Source organism: Episyrphus balteatus, chromosome 2, assembly GCF_945859705.1.
Source record: "Episyrphus balteatus chromosome 2, idEpiBalt1.1, whole genome shotgun sequence".
Classification (NCBI taxonomy): domain Eukaryota; kingdom Metazoa; phylum Arthropoda; class Insecta; order Diptera; family Syrphidae; genus Episyrphus; species Episyrphus balteatus.
The window spans coordinates 81878767-81897779 of record NC_079135.1 but is presented as its reverse complement, the minus strand read 5'-3'; the positions used below and the strand labels follow the sequence as shown (position 1 = coordinate 81897779).

The window sequence follows — 19013 nt, the reverse complement described above, 5'->3', positions numbered from 1 at the left end:
AATGAGTAAAAGCTTAATTGAATCAGAAAAAATTGAATAATAAAACAGTTTATAAAAAAAAAAACAACAAACACAAAAAAAAAACACAAAATGTAGCTTAAAAATCTGAAATTGACCGAAAAATGGCTGAGTAAAAAATCGTTGAAATCTGAAAACATGGAAAAACGGTTTTTTGACGACTACATGAAATTTAGCCGGTCTACTAAAAATTTCAAGTGCCGAAATATGATGTACTCAGTAATACCTACAACCTCTGCTAGGTCATTTCCAAAGTAATTGACATGATTTTTATTTTGTAACACAGTGTAATTATTTAACTATTCTGTTAACTATTATTAACAGAGTTATTTGCGTTAACACCAGTGAAAAGTAAGCCTCTTTTAAACTGATAAAGCCATATATCTAGATAAGGGATTTTAAACTAGAAGTTATTTTAGTATTGAGACCCCCGAGGAACATTTCTGCATCAAAGATCGTAAGATCAAGAAACTTCGAGTATAGTTTCGCATTCAAACAACCCATGAACTATTAGCTGCTGTGTATGGTCTGTACAGTGGATTAAATTATTCAACAAAATTTAAAATTCTTCAGAACTTATTTATTTATTGATTTAAAAAACATTAATTTTACACTTTAAAACTCTTAAATTACAACTCAAGCCAAAATATCCACCTGAAACATTTGAACTTTGTTTCAACTCTTGTGTCTTGTTACACAACAGGTACAGGTAAACGCGTACACCCGTACCGTACACCACCCTTAATAGCTTAAGTGCTATATGATTTTTCTATTAAGTTATATGTGAAGAAATCTACAAAGCATTTTTTTAATGCATCTTCACCATTGCAAGCAAGTAAAGTGCACTTAACTGCATTCGTTTTTTTTTTTCAAGAGGAAGTCATATTCACTGTGGATGAGGATGCATTTCCTCAAAGTATACAAGACAAACGATGATGAAGCCTTCTTCATATATTTTTTTCTAATGGGATTTATAATTACGTCAGAAATTATCCTCATAAGTGGTGATAATGAGAAATGAGAGAATGATGAAAATGAAATCTTTTTTGAAATCAAAACAATTATGTACTATCTTTTAGATTTACTGTGGTAGTTTTAAATAATTTGCAATTTTTTTTCCCAAGCAGACACCATTCTTTTAGTTGTAAAATATATACAATATCAAAAAAAAAAACTTTCTCATCTTTCAATTAATTTTGTTACTGCTAGCTGAAGCTGCAGCAGCAACAGGAAGATGTTGCTTTTGTTTATTTTTATTCAGTTTGAAAAAGACAATTGTTTCTGAGTTAACTAACCTGCCCTGAGTTGCCGCCATCACAAACTAATTTAAATCATCCGTCGAGAGCAATGCAATAATAATACATTTTCTTTTTTTTTTTAGTCTTATTTCTTAGCTTTGTTTGCTTTTCCCTTTTTTGCATTTTTTTAAACATTTATTTTTAGTTATTTTGATGTTGTGATATTTTTTTTTTTCATGGACAGTAAAATTGCTATATGTATAAAGGAGATGCACAGTGGAGTATTTTCACAAATTATTTGAAAAGAAAATTATTCATTAACATAGAGATTCAATAATCTTGGACAAAAAAAAATTAGAACTTTTTTGAAGATGCTGTAAACATTTTGTGTCAAATTTTTTTCATTAAAATTTACGGTTTATGAGGTATATGCTCCTCTATTCAAGACTTCGAATTTTCAAAATTGAAAATTCGAAATCTTGAAAAAACCCTTTCAAAATACTGTTTAAAGCTCGTAGAGCAGGGAACTGCTTTTGGTTCTGAGTAAAAATGAAAAGCTTTTCACTTAAGAGTGCATACTCTTAAATATTATTCTTGAAATCACAAACATCAAGAAAATTCATTTAAATATCATTTTCACTGACTTGATCGAACTTGAATTTTTAAAATGAAAGCCTAAAAACGGCCAAAAGATTAAAGTTTTTAGAAGGTACTTTTATATAAAAAAATGTATTATTCGATGGCGTGAATCAGAATCCGGAGCCAATTTCGCTCAATAAAACTTGAGTTTCGATGAAATTTCGCAAAACTCGAACAAAATTTCACGTTTTACAGCGATTTTTTGAGTTTGTTCAATTAATAAACCGATAGGCTGTGAATTCAGATTCAATGCATCGAAAAACATATAAGAAATAGGGCACACTACCAAATTAATTTTTTGTGTGCAACTGTTAACAATGGACAGAAAATTTTTTTAAAAATTTTAATTTTTTCTGCTCGTTGAACTTTAATTCTTATACTCCAGGCCATATCTAAAAAATTAAACAGACGTAAAATACAAACCTCTTAAGTTCGATGCTAAGAAATGTTATGTTTTATTTGTTCTGCTATTTACGAACCCAAATATTTATTTCGTTTTAACTATAGTCAATATTTTTCCCCCAAAAACTGATTTTTCTTCAAAATTTTGGTGCAAATACTCCACTGTACAATCCAACGACGAACACACAAAAAAGAATTTGTTTCAATTTTATAAATATATATATAAATATTTCTTGTTTGTTTTATTTTTATTCCTTTAAAGTGTCCATGGAAGAGTCACAATTCGAATCGCCACCACTGACACAGGAAAAGGTTCTTGAACTGATTGAGCAAGCTTATCCAAGTCCCATTACCCCAGAAGATTTGGCTAAGTACGTTGTTATTTTTATTTTTATTTTTGTTTTCTTTTACAAGTGGATGTTTATTTGTGTTTATATTTAATTAAAAATTTATATATTTTGTATAGGGATTATGGATGGGATGAACAAGAAGTTATTAAAGTATTCCAATCACTTAAGAGTCGTGGACTCATTAAATCTATGGAATATAATTCATACACAAGAATACATCATGAAGATAAAGAAATTAAGGTGATTTTTAATTAATTATGTTAAAGTAAGATTTTTTTTGTTCAACTTTTAAGGTTGCATAAAGCGTTTTTATGTTCTTATGAAACAAATAAAGTTTTTCAAAAATTATACCCATTTGAAGAAAATTAACGGTTCCAAATTAGATATTTGTTCATTCAAAAACGAATTTATATATGAGTCAGAGAAAGTAATGAAAATTATGGGGGGTCAATAACATCCAACCATTGCCTGGAGCTATATTTTTTACCTTCTTTCTTTCATTATCATTTCAGGTCGTTAAACAAATGCCAACAATTGCTTCCAATAAGCAGCCAACAATTGCTATTATTACTGCCCAATACTGTGAAAAATTGGCTGTTGATTCCATGTTGGAAAATAAAGAAACATTTGTACGTTATACAACTGTAGGTGAGTAAAAATACATGAATTTGTTTCCATACTTTTTTTCCAGAATGAAGTATTTTAATATTCTCCTACTAATCAATATGGAAATTATTACATTATAAGAAAAAAACAAAACAAAAATTCATTTGGATTATTTATAACTAATCAATACCTTTCTCTCTTTAATTCTCCTATATTGATATTTTGTTACTCTTAACGGCTGTGTAGACTTAGACCCCAAAACTGTGAATTCACTTAAGAAAATTAAAAAGAAACGAAGATTTGGTAAGAAGTACTCATTACTGCAACAAAAGCAAAACTCATACACATAAAAACATAAACCTACTGAAATTTATTATGAGTGTTCTGAATTTCGGATTGTCCTTTTTGGTGATGGTTTTTTTTTCTATTTGTTTAAATTTCCTATAAAAACTACTTACATGTTTATGTTTTGCCCTTCTAGTTAAATTGTTTCCATAAATCATTTTGTTTGTGTTTTTGTAACAAATTGTACCTTACCTATACCCTTTATGATAGGTCTTTATGTATTTTTATCCACAAAACTATATTGTATTGTTATTTGATTGTTTTTCTTTGTTTTTACTTGTAAAATATCTTGTATTCGTCCCTAATTTTATTTATTTTTGTTAACATTATACAAAGATGACAAAATAGTGCAACTATGGCTTTAAAGTTTAAACTTCAAGATAATAAGCAAAAAGTCAAAATACCTTACAACTTAATTTAGGTATAATTTTTCATTTTATGGCCCAAAAATAGTAGGGTCTAATGATTTTGACCAATTTTCTATACATATTTGCGTGTTCATGTGATTCCTCATAATTTCTGAACTATATTTACCCTAGTTTAAAAAGTAAAGTATTGTTGGCAATGTCAAGTTTTTCCGCTGTTTATTCTTTAGTAAAAATGTCTACATATGTACATGCGTATTAAATGTCAAATAATCGATATTGGTATTGGTTTATTATGAGAGGTCCAAGTATGTTTTCCTATTAATCCTAAAAGAAAACATTTTGAGGTTTTATAAGGTTAAGTTTTTCTTGGCGGTCCCTGGCACGTTAATATGTTGAAAAATAAAATTAAAAAAAAAAAAACAATGTATTGAAATCAACAACTTCAAGTTTAAATATCTCTCCCATAAAAGATTTTCAACTTTCATTTCATACCAAACTCGTTAACATACATGTATTCGTCAACAGCAATGGGAAATTTCGTTTTATATTTGCGTGACTATATCCTTCCTTTATAATGCATATTTATGTAATATGTATGTATTGTATATGCTTAAAAAAATGCTTAGTCATGGTATAAAAAGACAAGGTATGATCATTAGAGCCGCCATCTTACAAAATGGGGTAGTAAGGTTTTGACGTTTAATATTTGGCAAAGTCAAAAGCAACAACAATTTCCAAGACAAATTTGTTTACAACAACAATTTCAATGGGAACTGTCAAAACCTTAAGTAGCCATTTTTTTAAGTTTTGACAGTTCTCGATACTGAGTTTTTTCTAATGATCATAATTTCACTTTTTATACCATGATGCTTAGTATTACCATATTTTCTAAACATATCCCATTATTATTTCTATTTTTCTCATACTCAAAATTGAATCCTCAAGCTTTTGAGGAAAATATTTCTTTGAATACGCTTTGAGCTTCTTTTCATGATCTAGACATTTGCAACTATTATTTATTTCAAACTCTTCGAGCTGTTTTTTTTTAAATTGAAATAAAAAAAAACGCTTATATGCTCATATGACCTTGTGATTTTTTGATCTTGTGTTGGTTCTGACTCCCACCAAAGTTGACTTTGGCCCAATGAATATTTTATGTTATTGAGTCTCGAACGTCAGAAATGCAAAAACATCCTAAATAAGGTGAGAAAAATTATGTATTCTGGCCTAAATTTAAAACTTCATTTTGAAAAAAAGAGCCAAAAAACTGTTTTAAGATTTAAGTATTAAGATTTAAGAATTATAAATGAAAAAAAAGACCACAATTTTTTGACAAAAAATCATGAAATTACCTGCCAGAAAAGCTTTCATTCAGAATTTGTACGCCTTTTTCCTGAAACAAATTCTGGTGTAATTTCCGGGAGCCTATTCTGCTTTGATGTTGCACTAGTCTCATTTGAAAAATAAAAAGTTTGCATATAAAGCTCAAATTGTGCAAAAATATATTTTTTTTTTTGAAAATAATTTGACAGTAGGTCCCATATAAACATTGTTGTTTTATTTTTGACTTTTTCTTTTTCCTATAGGACTTATTTATACAAATTTAATTTAAATTTTGAAAAAATAATTTTTTTTAAATTAAAAAAAAATTGTTGAGACTGAAATTAAATTTTTGGAAATTTTGATATTAGATCTTGATTAACAATTGATTATTTTATGTATTTATAAAAATTTGTTTTTTTTTTTAAATCGTTAAATTTTGGATTGTTTTTTTTTTTTAATGCCACTAAGAGCCAATTTTTCAATCTTTTAATAAACAGTCAGTTAACTGTTCGACAAATAAAGTTATTAGGCTCATAAACAATCAGATAAAAACATTGAATTTTTCAATCAAGAATAATTTATTCTACAGAATAACAAAAAAAAATTGTCAAATTCAAAAATATTTAAAATTAAACGTCATTTTTATTCATGATTGTTTTTGTTTTCTTGTGTTCCACTGTATTTTTTCAAAATTCTTTCAAAACAGCTTTGACAACTGACGCAATATTTTTGTTGAGATTATTTCTTAGAATAATTTTTATTCGTCTCTGAAAGAAGCAGATAGTTTTATTCTAAGGAATAAGCTATATCTGCTTGTTGAAAAATTGATTTTTTCTCTATCCTTAGGAATAAGTACTAAATGACTGTTTAACTGACTATTGAAAAATTGGCCCTAAAACTAAGAAACCAAGTTGCGTATTTTTTTTTTTATTTAACTCGTTAATTTTTTTCAAGTTAAAAGTTTTTTTTAATAACATTTATGATTATTTTATAAACACAAGTTTTAAAATTGAGTTCGAGCAACTTAGTCGTATTTTTTATAATTTTTTCGATTTCGTTTATATTCTTGCTTTTTTTCGAACCAGCAGACGAATGAAAACCATCTGATTTTTTAAATAATACCTTCACACAAAAAAAAAAGTGTGTTATGTACCAGGAACCAGACCTTTCTTTCTATATGTTTTTGGACCCGCTGAATCGGAATTTCAAGTCCGTTTGGCCCTGTTACCCTTCAGTTTTGAGTAAAGTGCAAAACTCAAAAAAAGGAAGTTTTTTACCTTTTGTGGGGTCTTTTTTGCATTTTTCTAAAAACTGGAGGGTGACCGGGTGAAACGAACTTGAAATTCGAATTCAGCGGGTCCAAAACCATATAGAAAGATAGGTCTGGTTCCTGGTACATACAACTTTTTTTTTGTGTGCTGGCACTGTAGCGACATGTCGCTGTCATCCCCGGCACACAAAAAAAAAGTTTCATGTACCAGGAACCAGACCTATCTTTCTATATGTTTTTGGACCCGCTGAATTTGAATTTCAAGTCCGTTTTGTCCGAACACCCTCCAGTTTTGAGAAAAATGCAAAAAACTCCAAAAAAGTCATAAAAATTCAAACAAAATGCAGTCACAGCTCAAAACTGGTGGGTGACCGGGCCAAACGGATTTGAAATTCGGATTCAGCGTGCCCAAAAACATATAGAAAGATAGGTCTGGTTCCTGGTACATGACACTTTTTTTTTGTGTGCCGGTGTAATTTTTTAAAGATACATTAATTTTGTAGATACAGAATCAATATTCTGTTCCTTTAGTTGTTTTTGTCCTTGATATACTTTCTTTTTCAAAACCCTTTAGTAAAAAAAACAACAGTTAACCATTCATCTCAATTCTCCATCCATCTTTACGTTTTGTTAAAACCTATTTAAAATGTCCGTTAACCCGGTTGCACACAACACGTTTTGTTATTAATTTAATGTATTCAACAGAGTTTTTATTTTTATTTTAAAATTCTATACTTTGTATGGAATTCCATCACAGACCAGACATCTAGCACCACAAACTACAACAACTATACAACCATTGTACAAAATTCATATTCAAAATCTAATATCCTTTGCTATGTCCTTATTTCTATTCCATTCTCTTTAGGTGAGTCAAACGTCTACACTCTGGGTAACATTGGTGCACATCGGATTGTTAGCACAAAACTTCCATCTGTCGGTAGTACTCGGGAAGCAATGACTGCCACTGGGAATACAACAACCAGACTTTTGGGTACATTCCAGAAAGTTGATTACGTTTTTATCGTTGGTGTAGCGGGTGGTGTTCCACATTACACAGATTACAAAAAACACGTCCGGTTGGGGGATGTTGTCATATCATATGTTGACAAAAATAGGGCGCTATTGGGAAGGTAAGTTCTGTTATAAGTTTTAACCTTAATTGTTTTTAAACTTTAATATTTTTCAGAGGTGCAAATAACAAAGCTGAAAAGCCTTATGTCTACGTCTATAGTAGTGGCGAAGATCTAAAAACTTATTTCCCTGTGAACGATTGTCTACAACAAATCGCAGAGAACCTACAAGCAAATATGAATAGCAAACGCCCATGGGAAGATTACCTTAAGGACGGTCTCAAGAATCTTTCCATGAAAACTGATACAGATTTCAATAGACCAGCCTTAAATACAGATAAGCTTTTCATGAATATTGGCAATAATGAAGTTATCGAAGTTGCCCACCCGATATCTGGAGATGATGTCGTCGATGGTCTGCCAAGATCGCGTTTACATTTGGGACCAATTGGTTCAGGGCGCGATTTGGTCCGAAATGATGGCCTACGTATGAATTTTGTCAAAAACCATGGTCTTCTGGCGACTGATGTTGAAATGAGTTCGGTGCTCGACAGTATTATTGGAAACTGCAGGGAAAGTTTCATTTTAGTTAAAGGTTAGTAAAACTATGATATTTGAAGTTTAATATCTCCTAACTCCTAACGCTTGTACTTTTAAACTTGACTATTAATCTTTTTTACATTTTCTAGGCATATCTGATTACAAAGACGGAATGTCAACGCGCAAATGGCAAAACTTTTCATCTCTTGCTGCTGCTTCTGTGATGAAGTCTATCATTTGTGGAATGGATGCACCTACAAATGTTTAAAAAAAAAAAAACTAAATTTAAATCAAAATAAAATATGACACATCAAATTTTTTTTATTACTTAAAATATTTAAAAGTAGATTTTGCATTTACACTAAAATTTTAATAATAATAATTATGACAATGAATATTGTGATTCATGTATATCTGTTTTTACTTATAAATAACTATTTGTATACCAAAAAATGTCTAACTTAAAAGTAAAGTTAAAAAAAAAAAAACAATTAATTAATGATTTTAAGTATTTTCTCATTTGATGAAAAAGTCAAAATTTATGTTTTGTTGAGTTTATAATATTTTGTTTTTTTCTTTTTTTTTTATCTTATGTAAATATAATAATTTAAAAATAAATCTCTTATTAAAGTTAAGTTAACTTTTTTTTCTTTGATTTTAAATTCACACAAAAAATGTAAAATTAAATGCCCAAAACTGTATTTTACAAAATAATGATTAGTTTATTTTTGAATGTCAGGATAATTACCTTCCCAAAATGTAGGAACAATTTAAGTTTAAAATTTAAAAATCCACCTGTTTTTAGAAATCTATTTGATTTTTCTCCTATTAAATGCATTTGAAATGAGACAAAATTTCTTGAATAACAGCAAACTTACTCAACAACACGAAAATCCATCCTGTTTAGTGAAAATGTATGATATTTGTATTACATTAAAACACTACCTTATCTACCAAGCATCAGCTTGACTTCAGTATTATTTTTGATGCAAATAGGAAATTATAGATCAAATAATTTGATTTCGAAAGTAAGAAAACCTTTTTTTAAATGCTTTTGAGCTCCAAACGAAGTTTGTCACTTAATTTCTTGTGTTACAATTTAAAAAACCAAAGTCGTAACAGCTCTTCAACAATCGTAACTCTTCAACATTAGTAACGAGTATGACGGGCAACCTTAAATTTGTAACTAAAAACAAAATTCTATTTTCCCGACAAAAAATCTTTTCTACCAAGATTTGATAGAGACAAGGGCGTACCTGCTACCTATACGCTTTTGGGGAGGCATGGGCAGTGCCCCAAGGGCAAACAGTTTTCGGTCATCATTTCTTTCAGAAATTAAAAAAATGTTCCTCGATATATGATTTACTTGAACAGAAAATTTTAGGAGGAAGAGGTAATTTTCTAACAAATTACTCAAAATCAAAAAAAAAATATTTAAAAACAACGGCAACACTTACAGTTATGAATGATGTCTTTTTTAAAATTCAGATTTCCACACTTAATTCTAATTTTTAAATCATGTTATTTTAATCAATAATAATCAATTTCCAAATCAAAATTTGAGAAAAAAAGTTTTAAAAAACACTTTCAAAACTATTTTTGCAAATACTGTGGATTTCAATAAAAAAAATTTCTAATTCTAACTGCTCAAATTAATTCCTTATTGATCACTGAAAACCAAATGTTCTTATGCCTAGTTTTTCTAGTTTTTGAAAAAATTGAAAATTAGAAAAACAAATTTTCTTATCACACTCTTTTCTGGAACTAAGAAAATTTATTTTTGTGGTTTTTAAAGAAACCAAAAAGCAAAAATTTGCGATTTGACCACGATTTCAAATTTCAAGTTTTGTAGTTTTCACGGTCCGTTAAAAATAAAATATACTGCATATTAATCTTTGAGAATATTGCTAAGGTTCTCTAGAAACTTAACTCCTTAATTTTACAAGAAAATTGACTTTTGACTCGTTTTTGGAACCTTTTTGAAGGGGTTCTCAGAATATCTTCTTTGTACATGGCAATACCAAACCAACTGAGTTGGTCATGACATGATCTATTCAGCCAAAAGTTAATTAATTTAAAATAAAAACAAAAACAGTTGTTTTTCGTTAAATACATAGATACGAAATAGTTTACTTATCATATACTGAAACCTATAGTTTATAAAAATTTAACTCAATATATGTACATACAAATAATACGTATTGTATACCTACTCAAATTCATAGCTAATGATTAGTGTTGAAAAATGCCAAAAGCTTTAATGATTGAAATTTGTGTAATTGAATAAAATAAAAATAACTATTTGCAGAGGCGTACGTTGAGTTGCCGGGGCCCCGGAGCAAGACTAAATTTTGGAGCTCCTTCAATATTTGGAGCCCATTTGATATAGAACATGAGAACAAATGAAAAAGTACGTACAAATACAACACCCTACTTTTTTTTGAGGCCCCTGATGTATCACTTGTTGATCGCGAAGTTTATTCAAGTAACATATTTTGTAACTTGTAACAAAAATTACCCTAATTTCATTGGATTTTTCGATAAAAACTGAATTTTTGTATTGAAATAGTTGATTTAATCAAAGACTTTGGAAAAAAAGAACATTAAACTTTTGCTATTTTACCTTCAACAATAAGGGCTATTGAATGAAGAAAAAATAACTTTATATTTAAATGTTGAACTTAAAAAAAAAAAATTATTTTTTTTTTTTTTAACTTCTATTAAAAAAGTTCTTCAAAAATGAAATACTTTTTAATTCTTTGATAAATTGTAAAACATATTGACATTTTTTTTATAATTTCAAATAATAATAAATGTGGCCCAAAAAATTTGAAAAATAAATGCATTTTATGTTACGAAACAGTTTTAAAAGATCATGTTAAAATGTTTTCAATGATTTTTTTTGTTTTCAAAAATCTGAGTTTAATTACCATTTTTTCAAAAACCCTTTCCTGAATTTACTTAATTTTAATTTTACAAATATGAATAAGCTTATAGCTTTTTAAAAATGTATATTTAAAAATTGTATGTGTTGCCGTTGTGTTCAAATATATATATATTTTTTTTTTTTGTTTGAAGTCAATTTGTTAGAAAATTGCATTTATCGCCTAAACCCCTAAACGATATTGAAGATTGTCCTTCGTTCCCATGTAATTGTATTCCTTTAATTGCCTAGACAATCTTTTGGTATTAATAAATTTATGAAATTTAAGCAAAATTTTTGGAAAAATTTTTTTTTTGTTCAAAAAAATCTTCAATTAAATTTAAAAAATCAAAACGGCAACAGCGGCAAATTTTTATCTATAGACTTTAAAGTATTTTTAATTAGGTACCGACGTTTGAAAATAAGAAAAGATCATCAAAATTAGAGCTGTTCGGCCGGGTTCCCTAATATTGTCATTTTTTTAGCTTTAGTTACTCTACTATTAATTATATAAATACAGCCTTATTTATTAGATTTCACTAAACAGCTCTAAACGGTTGCATAGTTATACAATACATAAAGTTTCATGTAGCCTTTATGCAACGTTACATACATTTCTATTTATTAAACATTTTCCTAGCCATTATTGTTATGCTAGGTTTATGTCCAAATAAGTACTAAAAATGGAAAATTAGTACGACAAACAACTCCATCTGTCAATAAAATAACTCCATCTGATTCGAAAATAAAACAAAAAAACAAAACAAAAACGTGAGCGAAAGTTCTCAATGTCATTATGTAGAAGAAAATCTCTAAAAAAACACATTTCATTTGTTTTACTTGATAAAAAAATTGTTCACATGTATGAAAATATAGACATAAATCATATTTCTATGTAAAAAGAAAAAGATGAATACACACACACATGTATTTAAAAGTACTGCGGCCAAAATTTCTCGTAAATTATATCAGGAACAAATCTCCAAATTTCTTATTTATTAATTCAGTTGACTTCAAGTTGTTCATTTAATTGCAAATGTAATCCAAAAAATAAATTCTTCAATGAAAAAAACAAAAATATATACAAAAATTGATATTTTTTTCTTTTTCTGAAAATTATGTGATGTTCAAATGACATTTAAGCAAAATAAATTCTTATTCAGGCTCTAAACAACCTAAAAACTCGTTTAGCTTATACAACCACTATTTAACGTTGCATAAAGTTTATAAATAACAATTTTCTGTTTAAAAACATTATAAAGAGTACATATTGCTATGCATAGCCGTATTTAGGGGGGGGGGGGGGGTTTGGGTGTTTAACCCCCCCCCCCCCGAAATTTTTTTTCATAAAATCAAAAGATACCTATATTATAAACATATACAAGTCTAATATGTGCAGCACTAAATGATTTGTTTTTGTATTTTAGTGATTTGATTACCTATATGAAAATCTCCCTTAAAATCACTACCAATTTTGAATCGTTGCAGAAGCTGTCGATGAAGTTTGTATAAAGGAAAACAAAAATTGTTTGGTCCATCACAAAGAGTTTTTATCTCTTTGACCATTTCCTTAAGCACTATGTTAACACCTTAAAATGCTCTTTTAAGAACCCTTTAAATACCACAAGTACTTATGCAGGGTTTTTGGTGCCGAGACTAAACTATGCTTTTTCAAAGGGTTTCGGTGGCCGAACTCGAATCCAAAGACGGACTTATTCGATCACATCTCGTTTTTGAAATATTACCCTTAAATCTATTTAAATCTTTCAGACATCTTTTCTACTGTCCGAGATATCTTCAGTTGCTTATTACCCACTTTTCTATGTTAACCTTAAATCCAGTATGTAAGCGAAAATAAATGTATCGATTTTTTCAGAGACTGTAGTACCTACCAACGCCAGGAAATAACCTCGAAAACTGGTAAAAAGCGGGATTTTCGATTTTCTAACGGCAATATCTCAAAAACGCGATGTGATAGAATTTTTCTGGGTTCGGAATTGAGCTCAGCACATAAAAAACCTTTAGAAAAGTATATCTTGGTTTCTGTAACAAAAACCTTGTTGGCCATACTCAAAATAAAAAAAATGCAATTATACTTTTGCAATGGAAGAAAAACTTGTTTTTATTTCTAAAAATTATAAGAGAAAGTAACGGGACATTTTGTTCTTCTCAATATTCTTGTTTTTTCATCCCCTTTAATAAAAAAAATAGTAGGGTGTCGCTGCAATACTCGGTTTTATATAAATAGCATTTTTATATGGTGCGATTATACTTTTGCAAAGCACTGTATTTACAACATTTCGTTATTATTTTGTTTCAAATTATATATAGGTATTAAACAATTTCAGTTTATTGTTAAATTTCAAAGTGAAGTATAACAATGGTCAACAAAATTAAACTTCTTTTTTGTTACAGAAACCAGGGTATACTCTTCTATAGGTTTTTTGTGTGCTGAGCTCGAAACCGAAGTCAGAAAAATTCGATCACATCAAGTTTTTGAGATATTCCCGTTAGAAAATCGAAAATGCCGCTTTTTACCAGTTTTCAGGGATATTTTTTAGCGTTTACTTATTTTTTTTTTTAAATTGAATTTGTAACAGTTTCTAAAAGAATTAAGTTTTGTCTCTCTTAATCCGTTTAAATCTTTTAAATATCTATTTTCTTCCTCGAGAAATCATAACTTGAAATCAAAGTGCTTGGGGCATCTCATATTTATTTGCTTTTAATAGCAAATATCGAAAAGTTCTGTACCAATCGCTTTCAAAATTTGACATAATTCTTTTAGAAACTGTTACAAATTTAATTTAAAAAAAAATAAGTAAACGCTAAAAAATAACTTTGAAAACTGGTAAAAATCGGCATTTTCAATTTTCTAACGGGAATATCTCCAAAACGTGATGTGATAGAATTTTTCTGACTTCGGATTCGAGCTCAGCCTATAGAAAAGTATACCCTGGTTTCTGTAACAAAAACCTTGTTGACCAGTGTAATTAGCTCATGTCAAACAACTTGGATTATTTAAAATTTTGGTTTTTAAGTATTGCTAATTTCATTTAGAACTCAATAGATAGAATGTACCTGTCAATTTTCTGCTACAAAATTTCAGTGCAAGAAAAAGTACATTTTTCAATGTTTTATATATTAAATTGTACGTAATAATTTTTTTTATAAAGCCTTAGATTGTATTAGAGTTTGTTGGTTTATTTATATAACAAAGGTGATAAACAATTATAAGAAAACAGGTCTTGCTTCTTGAACGTTGAAAATTCGAATGAGAAAATTTCTGACAAATAATTTTCTCAATAATAAATATTAAAACCGATTGCTTATGTTTTTCAATACCCCTTCTCAATCGTTTAATCCAAGGCGTTGGCATAGGTCTTGAAAACGTGTTGAATCCAGGGACTTTGTTAACATATCAGCAAGTTGATCTTTTGTACCAATAGGTTTAACTTCTATCAATCCATTTTGAATGTGGTCTCGAATGAAATGATGTTTAATGTCGATATGCTTCGATCTCTTCGTTTCTAAATTTGTTGCCATTCCAATACAGCCTTTGTTGTCTTCAAAAATTATTGCAGGCTCATTTTGAATTTGGTTTAAGTCTTGCAATAACCCCCGAATCCAAATAGCTTCGGAAACAGCTGCACTGAGTGCCATATACTCAGCTTCACTGGAAGAAGTTGCAACTGTTGTTTGCTTTTTACTTGACCAGGAAACCGTGCATCCAAAAACTTTAAAAATATATCCAGTAACCGATTTCCTATCATTTATGTCACTTCCCCAGTCAGCATCAGCGTAACCAGTTAAAGGGTGATCATCAGTTATTTCAAAAATAAGGTTTTTCTTCTTAGTGCCTTTTAGATACCTCACTATTCGTTTGAGTGCTTGCCAGTTATTTTCTGAAGGGTTTTGTTGATACCTTCCCATGTATCCAACTGGAAAGCATATATCAGGTCGAACACATAACATGATATACATGAGGCTTCCAAGTAATTCTCTGTAAGGCTTGTTAAATTCTTGCTCTGATTTTGTCAATTGAAGTTGTAATCCTTTTTCCATTGGACTTCTTGTTGGATTACACTCTTCCATCCCAAATTTTTCAAGCAGCTTGTCGATACTTGATTCTTGTGAAAGTCTTATCACATTTTCTTGAACATCGATTTTAATTCCAAGGAAAAATTTAAGGTTTCCACAATCTGACATTTTAAAACTTGCTTCTAGTTTTGTCTTAAGTCCTTGTAATTTCAATAAGTTCTTTCCAGTAATCAATAAATCGTCCACATATAGTATAAGTATAATCAGGTCATCTTCTTCTTGTCCCATCTTAGTGTATAAGCAATAGTCATGTCTAGATCTCTTGAACCCCAACTGAATTATAAAATCATTGAACTTCTTGTTCCAACATCTAGGAGATTGTTTAAGACCATAAATGGACTTATATAATCTGCAAACATCTCCATCCTTGACTGAAACCCCTTCAGGAGCAGCCATGTACAATTCTTCTTTTAGTGTGCCATGCAAAAATGCAGTTTTTACATCAAGTTGGTGAAAGAGAAACTTGTTTCGTAAGGCCACAGCTAACACAGTTCGAATAGTGGTTAGTTTCGCAACGGGTGAATAAGTCTCTTCATAATCTATCCCAGCTTTTTGCGTAAACCCTCTAACTACTAGACGAGCTTTGTACCTTGTGGGTTCACCATATTCATTTTCTTTAATTTGGAATATCCATTTGGGCTTCAAGGTCTTTGCATTTTTCGGTTTTGTAACCACTTGCCAAACATCATTTTCTTTCATAGAGTAAAGCTCTTCTTCAATAGCCTTGAACCATTTTGGAGCATCAGAACGTCTTTGGATTTCATCATATGAATTAGGTACACCTGTCGAAAATTTATCAGCAGCAGTTGTTCTATAACACATGTAAAAATCATGAAACTTACTTGGAAGTCGGCGCTCCCGTTCACTGCGCCTTGCAGTTATCTCATTATGAAGATTACCACTATCAGTTTGTGAAGGGAGCGCAGCTGCATCTTCCCAAACATCGGATTCTTCATTTTCTTCTTCAACTATTTGATGTTCATAGTTTTCAGCTTCATTCACATCGCAATCAGTATCTTCATTCGTATCGCAACCAGTATCTTGGATGTTTTCAACACCAACGAGTACTTCAGATACCTCTTCCCCTTCTTGCTCGTGGGTGTCGAATATCGTTATTACGTTTTCGTTTTGGTCATCTTTTTGAACTTGATTGAATGGAAAAACATTTTCATCAAACTTTACGTCACGGGCAGTGAATATTTTCTTATTTTGGATGTCCCAAAGCTTGTATCCATTTGGTACGTATCCAATCATGATTGATTTTCGACTCTTGGAATCCAGTTTCTTTCTTTGTGGACTTGGAATCCATGCATAAGCCTTGCATCCAAATACTCGGAACTTTTCAAAATCTGGTTTCGAACCATACCACAACTCTGCAGGTGTCTTCTTGCAATTTACCGACTTAGTTGGTGTTCTGTTAATTAGGTATGTTGCAGTGAGTGCTGCCTCACCCCACATTCGTTTCGGCATGTTGGATTGCAATAACATCGTTCTTATTTTTTCAACAATAGTTCTGTTGAACCTTTCTGATACTCCGTTTTGCTGAGGGGAGTAAGAGATTGTAGGTTCAACTTGAATCCCCATCTTCTTGTACCACAGGTTCTGTTCTCTCGAGCAATATTCTCTCCCTTGGTCAATGGTTAGCTTAGAGATCGAATGTCCAAACATTGATTTCGTCATGGCTTCGTATTCTTTCATTGCTTCAAAGACGTCAGATTTTCTCTTGATAACATACACCATAGCGAAATGCGTATAGTCATCAATGAAAGATACGAAATATTTGGATCCATCCCAGTTAGCTTCATCAATGGGTCCACACACATCGGAGTGAATTCTTTCTAACACTCGAGTTGCTCTGTTTCTTGCGCCATTGAAGGGGTCACGACTATGTTTTCCCTCTACACAAATATCACAGAAACCAAGGCCATCAACGGAAGTCGCATTGAGTCCTTTTATAAGATTTTCTTTTGCCATTTCTTTTAAGGCTCCTTGTCCAACATGTCCCAAACGATTATGCCATAATTTGATATCAACAGTCTTACATAAATTTGCTGAAAGATATTGAATCTCAAATTCAACTTCATACAAACTGCCATTTAGATATCCTTCGGCAATGAGAATACCATTTTTAACAATTCTGGCTATATCGTTGGCAAATTGGACATCAACACCAAGACTTGTCAATCTTCGAACGGAAAGTAAGTTGTCTCTTAATTCCGGTAGATACAGAACATCATTAATTGTCAGGTCGATACCAGTGTTGCTTCTTCCATGAATAATTCCAGCACTTTTTGCAATTAAAAATTGACCATTCTTTGCAACATTGATTTTTACTGGTTCTCTCAGTTCTTTCTCTTCAGAAAAACACCAGTTCACATTCATCAGATGGTCACTTGCCCCAGAATCAAGCTTAAATTTTATTTTGGAGCTTGACTCTTTGAAACTATTACAATTATTTCGATCCGACATCAGACATACCCGCTTTGAATTTTTATTGGGTTTTTGACTATGTCCTGATTCAGAATTTCGACAATCTCTCGCTAAGTGCCCTTGCTTATTGCATTTGAAACATTTGCCTTGAAATTTATAAGGTTTCTTAAAAAATTTCTTTCCAGCAAATGCTGATCTCACATGATCATCTTCTTCATCTCTGTCATTTAACTTTGCTTCTTCTAAAAGCAGTCTGTCTTTGGTAGTTTGAAACGTTAAATCACTGCTACTAAGATTTTGTAAAGCAGTAACCAACGGATCAAATTTTTCAGGCAGGGAAAGAAAAAACTGAGCTAGAAGATCACTTTCTTCTAATGATGCTCCCGACATCTTAAGCTGCCTTACCAAATTCTCAAAATCAGTGATGTGCTTTGCGGCTGAATCACCATCTTTCATCTTGAGCTTCGACAATTGCTTTCTGAGCAACATTTGATTCACCACAGACTTTGTTGCAAAAGACGATTGGAGGCTTTTCCACATCTCTTTAGCTGTAGTCTTCTCACGAATGTAGCTCAAAAAATCATTATGAACAAACGCTACAATTCGTTCTTTGGCTTTCATATCCCTTTTCAGAAAATCTTCGTATCCCACACCATTTGCTTCAACGACATTGGTCAAAACATCTCCCAGATTAAGCGAGTCCAGATGGGTCTTGACCCTAAACTGCCAATCATCAAATCCGCTTCCATGAAATTGCGGAATTCCATAAACCGACTCTTTAGTTTCGCCCATAACCTATTAGAGTTTGTTGGTTTATTTATATAACAAAGGTGATAAACAATTATAAGAAAACAGGTCTTGCTTCTTGAACGTTGAAAATTCGAATGAGAAAATTTCTGACAAATAATTTTCTCAATAATAAATATTAAAACCGATTGCTTATGTTTTTCAATAGATTGGTTAAAATTTGTTTCTTAAAAAAAATTTTCTTGCTCGCTAACGCTCGCAATTTATATCAACCAACTTATCACTCTTTGTACCTACAAAACTAGAGATGCCGCTGAATATTCGGCCATTTTTAAATTACGTTTACCGTAAGCAGGGCTTTTTTTAACTTTTAACTTCGAATTCCTCTCCTAAAAATACTTAAAAAGGATATTGGCAAATTTTTCGCTTCTACACAGTTCAAATGACTATTTGATTTAGCGGGATTTAGAATCGACTGCAGTTACATATAGTTGATACAAAGTATTGTGATTTCTAAAAAAAATTTTGTTTGGTCTGAGCTAAAACCAATCCCCCCCCCCCCCCCACCGAACTGAAATCCTAGCTACGGCTATGTTGCTATGCACTGTCTATGATGAGTTTATAAATAGGGCTGATAATGTAT

General features: G+C 30.6%; 1 protein-coding gene across 7 annotated transcripts in view; it reads left to right on the top strand.

Moving 5' to 3' along the window:
• LOC129910668 (uncharacterized) overlaps window positions 1-8476 on the top strand; it is a 53628-nt gene extending 45152 nt beyond the window's left edge. For 5 of the 7 annotated variants that reach the window (XM_055988132.1, XM_055988134.1, XM_055988133.1 and 2 more), the window contains 7 exons: window positions 2560-2668; window positions 2764-2887; window positions 3160-3295; window positions 3500-3556; window positions 7428-7692; window positions 7749-8227; window positions 8322-8476. In XM_055988132.1, the coding sequence (XP_055844107.1) occupies window positions 2560-2668; window positions 2764-2887; window positions 3160-3295; window positions 3500-3556; window positions 7428-7692; window positions 7749-8227; window positions 8322-8440 (1289 nt within the window). In that variant the 3' untranslated portion in view covers window positions 8441-8476. The remainder of the gene's footprint in view (window positions 1-2559; window positions 2669-2763; window positions 2888-3159; window positions 3296-3499; window positions 3557-7427; window positions 7693-7748; window positions 8228-8321) is intronic. The other 2 variants (XM_055988137.1, XM_055988135.1) reach the window with 1 other exon arrangement.
• Window positions 8477-19013: the final 10537 nt, after the last annotated feature.